Genomic DNA, 13,744 nt, shown 5'->3' with positions numbered 1-13,744 from the left:
TGCCTTCAGCCTATCCTCATAACTAGCATTGCACAGTCCTGATATCATTTTTGTTATCTGCTTCTTCACCCTTTCAGTGTTAATTTATCTGCTTCAAATCCCATTCACCAAATCTGAACACAGTAATCCAGATGTAGTCTGATCAGAGCTTTACACACTGAGATCACAACTCTTCTATCTCTGCTGATAAGTGTCCTTCTCAGTATTGCAGCTATGCTTTGTGTTACCCTCACCAGCTTTGCAACATGGCCTCTAAACTTCAAGTTTCTACTAATCATTACTTTGTCTCCTCCACTTCCTCTAGTACACTTCCAGCTACAAAGTATGTAGCCTCTTGATGGATCCCAAACTTCAAGACCTTTCTTTTTCATTAAAATGATATCTCCTTTCATTTGCCCATCTGTTCAGCTTATAGTTTAAATTGCATTTTTTGTACAAATTTAATAATTTTTTAATGTTGCCTTACCACAGCACAGCACAGCACATTAGCTGTCAATACACACCATACACTGCTACTAAATGCAGTAATTCCAGTTTCTAGTTGAGGAAGAAGGATTTAGAGAGACATTGTATCACAGGCTTCACATTATCAGCTGGCAAGACCTGGTTCACAGGAAATGGAAGACAAGCTTTATTTTCTTCATACTTCTTTATCATTTGATTTTATTATTATTATTATTATTATTAGACGACAGCTCATGGAGTCCAAGGACTCATTGCAGTAGCCTCTGCACTGCACAGCACTAAACACAATTCACCATCTGCCCACCACAATCCACCAACATTGCATCATCTACCATTTGCCTCTTAGTTCTGCATTTCTGGCCAATTTCGCTGTATCCTGTGATGAAGAACCCTATTTTTCAAAAAGGAATAAACTCTGCTATCCCTATCAGCTAACTGTTCTTTAATGGCAAAGTCCATATGAAGAAAACTCTTGTCATGAGTATCAAACATTGGTTCGAATTATAGATCTATCTCTGTGACAGTTGTTGGTGTGGTTCAAGTGTTGGAGAGGCTGGTGAGAACTAGGATCCAGAATGGTATTGACAACAGTAGGTTATCTTTGATGGATAGCATGGATTTGCTAAAAGGGAGATCATGTTTTACAACAGATACACAGTAGTATACATAGATTTTGTGAAAGCTTTTGATAGATTACCACATGATCAGTTGATAGCCAAACTAGAGCAGATGAGTTGATGAATTTTTTAATCACTCAAGAAAGGTTGTAAATCTGTTTTTATACATTTTAGTACTTTGGATGAGTTAGGGGTTAGATAATTCACCAACCCTACTCTAGAATTATTCTGCTTTTTTCCAGAGCCAGGGTGGTGAATTATCTAAATATATATTCTGCTTTTTTCCAAGTTTTTATTTTTATTTATTTTATTTTATTTTTGTTGGGGAGGTACATTAAGAGAGAAGAGTAGATGTAATTAAAGAACTAGGAATTATAGTGGATAAAAAGCTAAAATTTACGAGAATAATTTGAGAAGTGTGCAAAATCTCTCCTGGTATGTTGCAGTGCATGGTTGGTAGGATTAAGTGGGGGTAATTAAAATCTTGAATGGGGCATGTGCACTCAGTGAAACTTCATAATATAACTTTGTGGTTTATATATAGCAAAAAATTATATAGAATTTTATTTAAAAAACCCAATATATTTCATCCAATGTTACTTGGATCAGGAAGACTGACTTTTCACTACATTCAGTAATGAACGTAGTGAAGAGTCTTCTTCAATAAATTCAAGATGAATCACAATAATGAGTCATGATTGATGTTCATATTAGCTTGTGTCTCAGTCACAGCTGAAGTATATAACATTACACTATTAGAGTTCAAAGGAACAATTGTAAAAAGTTGCATAGATTTAAAAAAAATAATAATAATAATTAATTATGAACTGTTAATAATGATTACTCCCCAAAACTTGGATATCACTATGCAGTCTGATCAGTATACAGGTTGACAATTTCATAGTTTCACGTTTCTAGGAAAAGATTTGAATTTGAACTTACTGGAATGAAGAAGTTTAGTCTGTTTCCAAAGAACTCTTTGCCTAGTGTCATTAGCCTACAAAGCAAGGCCAGATTTGTCGATTCCAAAATTCTAATAGAGACCTGATGTTCTTCAATTCTAACCAATGCAGAATGGCCAGTCTGTCCAAAATAACAAAGATAGCATAAACAGGACACTTAATAGACACCTGGTAAAGAAAAAGGTGATAATGCATCCTTTGTGGATGGTAGAAAGGAAGACAGTTTCAGAGATGGTTTGAAGGAAGTGTATAAGTTGAACTTTTTGAAGAATCCTTACCATTTTCGAGGTTCCTTTAAGGTAGGATATTATTATTATTTGACACCTCCAGGGAGTCCAAAGGGAGGGCACCTGCTCTACAACTCTATCTACAACAATCAATCCACCGCACTGACTGTAACTACATCAACGCCATCTACCACTAACCACCACCACCACAAGTATTTCCACAGACAATCACAAACATCCATGCCCACGGTGGGATTCAGACCCGCGGCCTTTTGGCTGGAGAGTGAATACGCTAACCACTCAGCCAACCAGGCCGGCTATTGAATTTCTTTTCACATCAGATTCCAGTCTGGTGGAAAGATGATAATTATCAATAATTTTTTTAATGATAGTTTTTCATTGTACCCATTACATATCAGATTGTTTTTAATTTTATTTAGTTCATCTAAAAAAAGGAGATCAGAAGAGCAGATCATATGAGCTCTACTCTTGATAATACCCATTTTTTGTAATGAATGATGGTGTGAGGATGAGTGAATGTATCTGCCAGTAAAATTTAGCTTATAATAAACTGAAATTTTAACATGACAAGAATTTAAATAATTAAGGTATCCAAAAAGGATAGTTGGTTATTGGACTTGTGTTCAATAATGAACTTGATATAGGAGTACAAGCAGTTTACTTTCTCTAAGAACTAAAGTAATTCTGAATCATTGTGGGACCAGATTGCAACTATATCATCAACAAAATGTAACCATATACGAGGCTGAGGGAATATAGTATCAAAGAGTTCTTTTTCTAGATGTTGCATAAAATAATCTACTAAGGTTGGCAAGATTGGACTGCATATTGTTGTTCCTTCTATTTGCTTGAACAACTTATTACTCCACTTAAAATAGCCTGCTTTAATGGTGAATTTTATTATTATATTATTATTATAACCGAGGGGTTGCAGGGCTGACAAGACTCAACAGAGTCAGAAGCTCTGCAATTCGTGAAACCCTCAATACTTAATCGCTGCTTCTCCGTGTTGAGAGATCACAGTTACGTTGGTACGGGCACCTAGTCAGAATGCCACAAGCGAGGCTTCCTCAGCAGGCCCTCTTTGCCAAGCCAGAGGGTGGGAGGCCACGTGGAAGGCCAAGGACTTGCTGGATAGATTATATCCAAAACCTTGGGTGGACATGTTTGGGAATCCCACCAGAACACCTGAGCTTGGTGGCAGAGGATCGTGACCATTGGAAGGTCCTCTTGCAGCTGATGCCCCCACAACCCAATTTGTAAAGGTGGGCCTTGAAGATGTATGTATGTATTATTGTTATTATTACCTCAAGACTCCATGGAGTCAAAGACTCATCTAGGAGGTCCTTTTATCATGAATACAGCTTATCATACCACGCTATAAACACACTCAAATTCTCTGCAGACATCATACTCTCCCATGCTCATACCCTCTTTATACAGTTTCCAGGAATGACCGCTGGTTCTCCCCTGACCCCCCCCCACTGTTTTCTGTAGAACCTCTCCAACATTGATCCTATAACAACCCCTTACTAACTTCTAGGTCTCTATCATATCTCCCCACTTTCTCCTATCCACTATACTCTGTAAATTGCATCTTCTCAATCTTTCCTCATTTTCAACATTCCAGAAGTCAGAAACTACCTTAGTTAGTCGCCTCTGGGCCCTTTCCAACATCTCTTCGTCCTTTTGAAAACCAGGATTAAGCAGGTTAATAAATGGGAATTAACTCTTGGAAATCAGATTCTAAAGACCAAAGAGTCTCTTGTAGTGGTATATTGGTGAAAAGTCAGATTACATCAAAAGAAACCATAATCTCATTATTAGAGAGATGTAGACCTTTTATTTTATCTTTAAAGTCAGGACTGTTTTTGATATAAGAACTGGCAGTGGCGCACCCAGGGAGGGGGCCAAGGGGCCTTGTCCCCCGCCCAAAAAAAAAAAGAAAAAGGGAAAAAAACACTAGAAAATTTCTCAAAAATTTTTTCCTAATTAAAATTCTTTTTTTTATTTATTTATGTTGTGTCTTATATTTCTATACTACTTATGAATTAGCGGTCACATAAAGTGGGAATACCCTATAGCTTGCGGGAATCCCGGTTGCTGTGAATGCAAGGCGAACGAAGTAGTGCTCTTGCAGATGGAGCGTTACTTCGTTTGCCTGAGTCGGGCCAGAGGAGATCACGGGTATCATGTATTGGCAATCACTGCAGATGCTCAGTCATAGGTCGTATGCATTGTAGTGTGCATTCTCAAATCGCCTACTCAACTCGGCACCCCCCAAGATTAAATCATGAGTGGTCCCCCCCCTCCAATTAAATCTTGGGTGCTCGGCCCCCCTCCAAGATTAAACCCTGAGTGCGCTACTGAGAACTGGTATGGCCAGTGAGATTCTGAAGATGATGAGAGAGAGAGAGAGAGAGAGTGGGAGATCCAGTACAGTCCGCTATAGGGCATTGTTATTATTATTATTATTATTATTATGGGCAACTCCAAGGAGTCCTTAGACTCATCGAGGGAGGCCCTAAACATCATGTCAAGAACAACTGTTAACATCCACACAAATTATGTTGTTCCATTGTTGGTTGCCATTCTTATGTATTTTTGGAAGACTATAGAGATGGGGTAGACAAGCATGATGAATTTGCAGTTTCTCAACACCAGTGGCATCCCATGCTTGTACATTGTCTAATAATTTGTTCAATTTATTGATTTCACTTTTTGTTGGATCCCTGCTGATAACCCTGTATGTTGACCTATCTTTCAGTAAGACATTACTTTTACAATAATTTTATGTGGTATCCATGACAACAATGGCATTACCTTTGTCAGCCTTTTTGATGGCAATATTGATGTTCTGGCAAAGGGAATGTAGAGCTTGCACTTCTGCAATAGTATATTTAAAGTAGATGGTTTTGTTTTGTACAGAATTTGGGTGATCTCAAATTTCTATCAGCTTACATCTGTGAGTAATTCTCTGATACCTTTTTTCTACATTTGCCATGTAAATATGGTATATGTTGAGAGGACATGACAAAATCAGGAGCTTTAGACAAAACATTTAGTTCATCATTTGTTAGTGGTCTATTTGTTAAATTTATAACCAAGCTGTTGTGGTTGGAATCAGTTATTGGTTGAACATTATGGTGGTTTCTTCCTTTTAATATTTCGAATTTACAAAATAATCTATGCTTAGAGTTGAAATGTGCTCATAAATTTGAAATATTAGAAGAAAGAAACAGCTACAATATTCAGCCAATCTCTGCCTCCCACCAAATTAAGAGAGCATATTTTTGCAGCGATCTAATAATAATAATAAATAACCTATATATATATATATATATATATTAATTACTAAAACAGTGTATTATATATATTTTGTAGTGTGCATAGTCTCACCACCACGAACACCACCTCCACCTTCCCCAAGTCCAATTCATTCACCTAGTCCTTCAGTGAACAAAGTGCTAGTTATGCTATCACAGTGTTTTTCGAAAAGTCCAACTCCAGGCATAATCACTTTCCGTACACTTGCACCAACTTCAGCAACCAGTCGTGGATATGCTGCTGGTATTTTGGTGAGATTATTATGTAAGTTAAAGATTGTTTAATTCTTTAAAATGTAAACAGTTTTCCTTTAAAAAAAATTTCTTTTAAAAACATTTTAGAAAAATGGTTAAGCATAATGTGATATGATTAAGACTTTTTGACTGTTGGGAGGTAGTTACAGGGTTGACAGTGGAAAGTTATTTTGTTCAGTGGAACAGGAGAAGGAGCGAGGACAGGGGGCCATTTCTGGATGTTGCAAACGTAAGTTGTGAGTGGCCGGGGGGCTTGAACGGAGGATGGTTGAAGCATGAAATGCATTGCTTGATAGAGTGGTGAGAATGTTTGTCAATGGGTTTGGGGAGTTTTCTTCTTTATACATACAGGTGAATTACCTGAATTAATTCCACCCTATAACGCAGATGTTAGGTTCCTTAGAAATGCCGCATTATATAAATCGCATTATGCGAGACTTAGATCACATAGAAAAACTAGGGTTATGTTCCGAAATAGTTTTTTTTTATTTTTAAATTATATAAACAACAATGACGTATCTGACAAAAATATATTTTTATTTAATTCAGGTAATTCACGTAAATTAAAAAAAACATAAATTATGAAACAAATACATAGTAAAAAATTATAAAAGTTACATATTCATTGCACATAATGCATAAATGTTTTAGGTAAAATAAAATAAAGTGCATAATGTTAATCATCATCACTATCTTCAAAAATAACATTTCGTAGATATTCTTTATTTACAAGTGGCTGGACGTCATCATCACTTGAAATCTCTTGGGCATCATTTGTATAATTCTCATTGCATACTTTGGCTGGTTTAGTTATCAAGAAGTCAGTAATAAGACTTTGCTTACCACTATGCTTCAATATTTTATCATCATCATCATCATCATCATCATCATCAAATTCCTGCCATGTACCCTCAAGGGGGTGTACAGGATATGACAGTACTACATGAAAAAATTACATCATTACTAACTTCCTATCTACAATTTTCCTCCAAATCAGTCTGTTACTTGTCAAGACTCCAACATTATCAGATCTTATATTTCTATCGTCTAAGGCACTTTGTACCGTATCAATCCACCTATATCTTGGTCTTCCTCTGGGTCGTTTTCCTGCCAACCTGGCAGAGAACACTTGTTTTGCTAATCTTTCCTCTCCCATTCTATTTAAGTGACCATACCATCTGAGATTAGCTCTGCTAACGCATTCCTGGATGCTGACAATGTCAAGTTCTTTCCTAATATCCTCATTTTTAATATGATATTGCCATTGATGCCATCTGTTCACGCCTCTAATCTTTCTCAGGACTCTCATATCTGCGGTCTCTAGTCTTTGGTCAAGTGTTTTACTTCTGACCCAACTCTCAGATCCATAAGTTAAAATTGGTTTGAACACAGTCTTGTATACAGCTAATTTAGTGTTCTGACTAATTTCTTTCTTATCCCATATGAATTTATTCAATTGACTTCCCACGATACCAGCTTTGCTGATTCTGTTGTCTATTTCTATATTTAGTTTACCATCTTCAGTAAAAATTGTGCCTAAGTAGCTGAAATGTTTTACTTGTTCCACAGGTTCTCCATTCACAACACAGTTGACATTTTCAATGATTCTGCCTATTTTCATTGTCTTTGTCTTTTTATTGCTGACCTTCATACCATATCTATTACAACAGCTATTCAATTTAGTCAGAGAATCTTGCAGACTTGTAGCGGATTTATTTAGAAGTATAACATCATCCGCATAAAGCAAAGAGCTGACATTAACATCTCCAATTTTGATATCAGGTTTAATACCACATTCCTTCATAATGTGATCCATATAGATAATGAATAACAGAGGGGATAATGTACATCCTTGTCTCACACCAGATTTAACATTAAACCATCTTCCTGTACTTCCTTCAATTCTAACTGCTGACTCACAACTCAAATAAAGACTAAGTATTGCTTGATATAATGCCCCATTGACACCATATAACTGCAGCGTATTGAATAGCTTCTCTCTTGGCACCTTGTCATATGCCTTTTCCAAATCGACAAAACTTAAATACAGATCTTTGTTATATTCCCATGCTTTCTCGACTATTTCTCGTAAAGTGAAGATCTGATCCTGACAGCCTCTATTTGGCTTGAATCCAGCTTGTTCTTCACCAAGCTTTTCTTCCACAATTCTTCTCAACCGTTTCTCAAGTATACTTGCATAGATCTTGCCAGGAACACTCAGTAGGGAAATACCTCTGTAATTCTCACATTCAGTTTTATTTCCCTTTTTATATATGGGTACTATGAGAGCTCTACTCCAATCATCGGGAATTCGTCCCTCTGTCCAGGCTTTCTGAACTATGCAGTGCAGCCACTGTAAGACTCTTATACCACCATACTTCAGCATTTCTGGTCGAATATCATCTACTCCTGCTGCCTTTCCACATTTCAAGCCTTTGATGGCTTTTTCTACTTCAAGTATGGATATGTATTCCTGACTGCATGCCTGGTCAGTGTTTTTTATCACTGTGCTGTCATCACTGCTTGTTTCATTTAGCAGTTTTTCAAAGTAATTACTCCATACTTCAAGGATATCTTTTTCTCCTGTTTTCATTTCACCTTTATCATCTCTAATTCCTTTTACAGCACTCTTTTCTCCATTCCTAAGCTTCTTCAACAACCTCCAGAATATTTTGCCACCTTCTTGATATTTATTTTCTATATTCTTGCCAAAGTCCTCCCATGACTTTTGTTTAGCTAGTTTTACACACTGTTTAGCTTTCTTACATTTGTCTCTGTATTCTGTAAGAGTAAAAGCTGACTTATTTGCCAGGAACTTTTGATATGCTTTCTTCTTTTCCTTCACTGCCTCTTTAACTTCCTGTGTCCACCAGGGAGTTCTGATTTTTTTATCTTTGCACACAGCCTCACCACATGCCTCTCTGGCAGAATCAATCAATGTTTCCTTCAGAGTTTGCCACTGAATCTCCAAAGTTTGATTCCTGTTCTCAAACTCTTTGATTTTCTTTTCAATAATATTTCTGTATTTTAGTCTACAGTTTACATCCGAGAGCTGCTCAACTTTTATTCGCTTTAAAACTTTCTTACATGTTATTCTTTTCAATATGAAATTCAATTTTATCCTGCTCAAGACTAAATAGTGATCACTTCCAATTTCAAATCCTCTGTACACTCTGGTGTCCTGCACCAGGGAGAAAACATCACTATCAACAATAACATAGTCAATGAGACTTTTCTTATTCCTAGCCTCTTCTCTCCATGTGAATTTGTGCACATTTTTATGTTGGAACATGGTGTTAGTAATAACCAGTCCATGTCCTGAGCAGAAATCCAACAGATATTTGCCATTATTATTAGCTTTGCTCTTTTCTCCAAATTTTCCCAAAATATTTTTGTATGTCTCACAATCATTTCCTACTCTACTATTTAGATCCCCAACAAGGACCAACTTTTCCTTTTTCATTGTGTCAGTTGCTTTTTCTAAAGCCTCAAAAAATTCCTCCACTTCTACCTTAGTAGAACCTTCTGTGGGACCATATGCACAAATAAGTCTCATTGTCCAGTTCCCCATTCTCATATTTGCCCACATTACTCTACTTGAGACTGACTGCCATTCAAGAAGATTAGCCTCGTATTTTGTGTTGAATACTATGGCTACTCCTTCTTTTCCTTGATTGTTATTGCCTGAATATAACATTTTGTATTTATTGCTCAGAAAGATCTCACCAGTTTTGGTCTTTTTTGTTTCAGTCACCCCTATTATGTCGATCTGGTACTTATCTAATTCCTCAGCTAGCTCCATTTCTTTGCCATTCTGGCTTCTTACGTTGATAGTACCGATCTTTAACTCTGGTGATATTGAGTTGGGGTTTGTTTTCAGATTTGTTCCAGTAGCTGACTTTTCGCTGTTCGCCCTGGTTCCCTGGCGAAAACAACGGGGGCCTTGTTTAACCGGGCGACGCCCCAGCCGGCATGAAATTTTGTCATGTTGTACCATCATTTTTTATTTTGGTTTAACCAATAAGAATACAATTTGGTCGGCTAAATCCCAAATTACCAGCCCATCCTCGTTCGTTCAGTATCAAAGTAGATACCCAACAGGGTGCACCACGAGAAGGTGAGGATTGGACATTAGGTCAGAAGCCCTGGTCGGTTCTCCGCATTCCTTTAAAGGCTATGTGGAGGTCTCCTCTCAGTTATACAGCTTTGACCCTTAAGCACCCCTCAATATTTTATTAAGTTCATAATATGGTTCTGACCTGACCACAATGCTAACCTGACTCAAGGAAAAGGCAGACCTCTTGGCATCAGTTTTTTCCTCCAACTTTTGTCTGGACAACCAAAGCAAATCACTTTCACAAACTTCCCACTACATGCCTCCTGAACATTCACCAAAGAACATCAGAAAATCCTCAATAACCTTTATACTAAAAAGGCTCATCATCCAGATGGCATTCCCAGTTGTGGTCAAGCACGTTATGCACGTTTTCATGAGATTCTATTGTAATCATGCGCCCTTACTGTATGTTATTCCTAATTTTTGTTTAAATACTGTACTGATGATGTCCTAAGATACGTAGGATGAAATATTTACAATTAAATAATTTTCACTGTGGTTTATACGTGTGTTTCTTCTAATTATATAAACTTTCATATTCTACTGGCATCTATCCAACAGCATGGAAGCAAGCCCACATCAAGCCTATATCTCAAACAGAGACAAAAGTCAGCATCTAACTTTCATTCCATTACTCTCACCTCAATACTTTAAAAAATATTGAGGTGAGAGTAAAATCCATATCAGTGATATAGATTCCGCCATTCTCGTTCTACAGCCGACCTCCTAGCTAATCTCACCTACCTTGAGACTCAGGCCATGGAAAGATTTGGAGAAACTCATGTTATCACGCTCAATATTTCTAAAGCATTCAATAATGACTGGCACTGAGGCCTTCTGAACAAACTGCCATCTTATGGCCTAACTTCTACACTCGGATTGGATTGTCAGCTTCCTCATTGGTCATTCATTGTGTGTCATTGTGGATGGGTTCCTCTCATCAGATTTCTCATCAATGCTGGACAACCTCAGGATTCTGCTCACTTACTCATACTCTTCTGCCTTTACATGACTTCAAATCTTCTTTTGAAGATATGAAGTCATGAACTCTTCTGACTTCAAATCCTATTCACGGCTTTGTCGATGATAGTACTCTTCATTCCTCTTCATCATTCGACAAGCCTGCAGTCCTTAATGTTAGATGCCTCAAGATCTTCTATAACCGGTGTGAATACTGACCTCCTCAACATCCTGAAATGGAGTATAGACAACTTGTTAAATTTCAATGCCAAAAAAAAATCTCATGCCTGCCTTATTACCTCCAAGACAAATCCTACCTCATCCCCTCTCATTTTTGATATTGTTTCAGTTTCATTTCAAGATCAAGTTTCTCTTCTTGAGTTGAATGTCACCCCCAGTTTATCCTGGTACAAACATATTATTCACATAGCCTCCTTAGCCTCTAAAACGCTTGGTGTTCTTTTCCATTCTTAACATTATTTCTTCTCCTCTCAACTCCTAACACTCTATAATCTTAGATCCATCCAATTTTGCAGTACTGTTCTCACATTTGGTGTGGAGCACCCAAGATCTCTCTCACTCTCTCTAAAAATTCTTGACAATATTCAGAGGAGGGAAATCCACTTAATAGGCAACCTTTCCCTCACAGACTCCTTTCAGTCACTTTATCATAGATGCTCTGTTTTTCAGCACTGTGGCTTTTCTATAGGTACTTTCATGGGCATTGCTCCTCTGAATTGGCTGCTACCATTTCTCCACTTTCTTCTATGTAAGAACTAGAGCAGCCACTAGTCAGCATCCATACACTGTCCAGCCCTAAACACACTGAACTACCTTCTCATCAGCTCCCTTAAAGAACAGAGGTATTCTCTGGAACAATCTCCTCCATACTGTTTTTTCCACTAAGTACAACCTCCCACTCTTTAAGAAACAATATCAACAGGTTAAATTTCCTCCTTAATTACTTGCCCATACATCTCACTGTGGTATTATAGGTCTTGTAACTTTTCATATGTAGAGTGAATATAAAAAAAATATATATTTAATTGTTTGAAGATGATGTAAAGCTTGGGAGGGTTATTAGTAAAAGTTCTAATGTTTTTGTCCTTCGATAGGATTAGAATAAGCTGGAAAGGTTGGCAAATGACTGGGGACATCAGCTTCATTAGAGAGGAAAATCTTCCACCATGCAGCTGAATGTAAGGATTTGAAATCTGGGATCTAAGATGATTCATACTCACTTAGTGGAGTTATAGTGGAAGAAGAGGAGGAAGCAAGGTATACTGGGATGATTGTAGATTGAAATGTGATGTTCAAAGGATTAATTGCAAAGGGCATGAAGTGAAGATATCTCAAAGAATTTCTGAAATGTTGAGGAGGACATTGACAACAACAGATAAAAGGGTGGTTGTTCCATCGTATAAATCTTTGATATGACCTCATCTGGATTTCTGTGTTCAGGTTCGATCATTGTAGTTTGAAGGAGATGTAGTAACCTTAGAGAAGGAACTGACACAGGTAACAAAAATGATAGTGGTGATTTCAAAATTTTTTATTATCATTATTAATATGATTCAGGCCACCATGAAATCACAAGACTCATCATCAGAGCCTCACCCTAGAAAACACAAAGTCTATCCTACCACTTTCAGATTCATACCATGATCAGATTTCTCTTCTTGGACTGACCCGCACCTCTGATCTTTCCTGGCACAACCACATTTCAGCTATAGCTTCTGCAGCCACCTACAAATTTTGGGTACTTTTTGCATAAGACACTACTTCACAGCTTCACAACTGCTAACTCTATATAAACCCCAAATCCACTCAGCTGTGGAATATTGCTCCCATATTTGAGGTGGTGCACCAAAATCTTCTCTAAGATTGCTTGATTCTATCCAGAAGAGTGCAATCCAGCAAATAATGATCCTCTCTCACATATCCACTTCAATCCCTATCTCACAGATGTTCAGTTTCTGCCTTATGCCTCTTCTACAGATACTTTCATGGGCAGTCCTCTGCTGAATTGGCCACTATTATTCCTCCACTCTCCTCCAAAATCATTAAAACAAGAGTCACTGCTAACCAATATCCTTTTATAGTCCATCTTGAAACTCAATGAGCCAACTTCACTCCCCTCCTCTTTCATTCCATCTACTTCTGTCCTTTGGAACAGTCTCCTCCACTCTGTCTTCCTCAAAGATTACAACCTCAGCTGTTCAAGCAAAATGTGAAGAGATTCCCCCTTTCTTCTATTCCTCTTGCCTGCACACAGCACTAATATGCTATAAGTCTTGTGGCCTTTTGTGTGTGGATCAGATATATACAGGTAACCCTTGTATAACGCAGTACTTTTACAAATGCGGTTTCGATATAATGGGATCTACAAATTGTAGTAACCCTTTTTCAATGCAGTTTCGATATAACATGATCTAAAAATCGTAGTAACCCTTTTTCAATGCAGTACTTTTACAATGTGGTTTCGATATAACGCAGTCTACAAATTGTAGTAACCCTTTATCTTTTCATACATTTTTCGCCACGTGACTTAAAAATTAAATTTTATCTTTGTTAAAATTGTGTTTGCCCATATTGCACATGTAGTTATAAGTAGCTAAATTATATTAGGGGAAATACCCTTTAGCACACATGTACGTCAATTGTTTACCGTATAAAAGTGTTTGATGTTGAAAATTGTCTTTGTTTTCTGCCTGGAAAGCGCATTAAAAATCAGAAGTGTGTTAATCTCAAGTTGAGCACTTCATTTTCTGGTGAGTTTTATAATTAATATGTA

At 37.3% G+C, this 13,744-nt stretch overlaps 1 protein-coding gene across 3 annotated transcripts in view; it reads left to right on the top strand.

Annotated features, from left to right (window-relative positions):
• LOC150108796 (uncharacterized) overlaps positions 1 to 13,744 on the top strand; it is a 478,706-nt gene that overhangs the window by 456,171 nt on the left and 8,791 nt on the right. For 2 of the 3 annotated variants that reach the window (XM_090403306.1, XM_090403304.1), the window contains exon 17: positions 5,677 to 5,883. In XM_090403306.1, the coding sequence (XP_090259432.1) occupies positions 5,677 to 5,883 (207 nt within the window). Of the gene's footprint in view, positions 1 to 5,676; positions 5,884 to 12,065; positions 12,360 to 13,744 lie in introns of those variants that run through there. The other variant, XM_090403307.1, reaches the window with a different exon arrangement.

This window comes from Typopeltis vanoorti, chromosome 2 (genome assembly GCF_054136105.1).
Source record: "Typopeltis vanoorti isolate ZY-2024b chromosome 2, IOZ_Tvanoo_1.0, whole genome shotgun sequence".
Taxonomy (NCBI): domain Eukaryota; kingdom Metazoa; phylum Arthropoda; class Arachnida; order Uropygi; family Thelyphonidae; genus Typopeltis; species Typopeltis vanoorti.
This window is presented reverse-complemented; position numbering and strand designations above follow the sequence as displayed.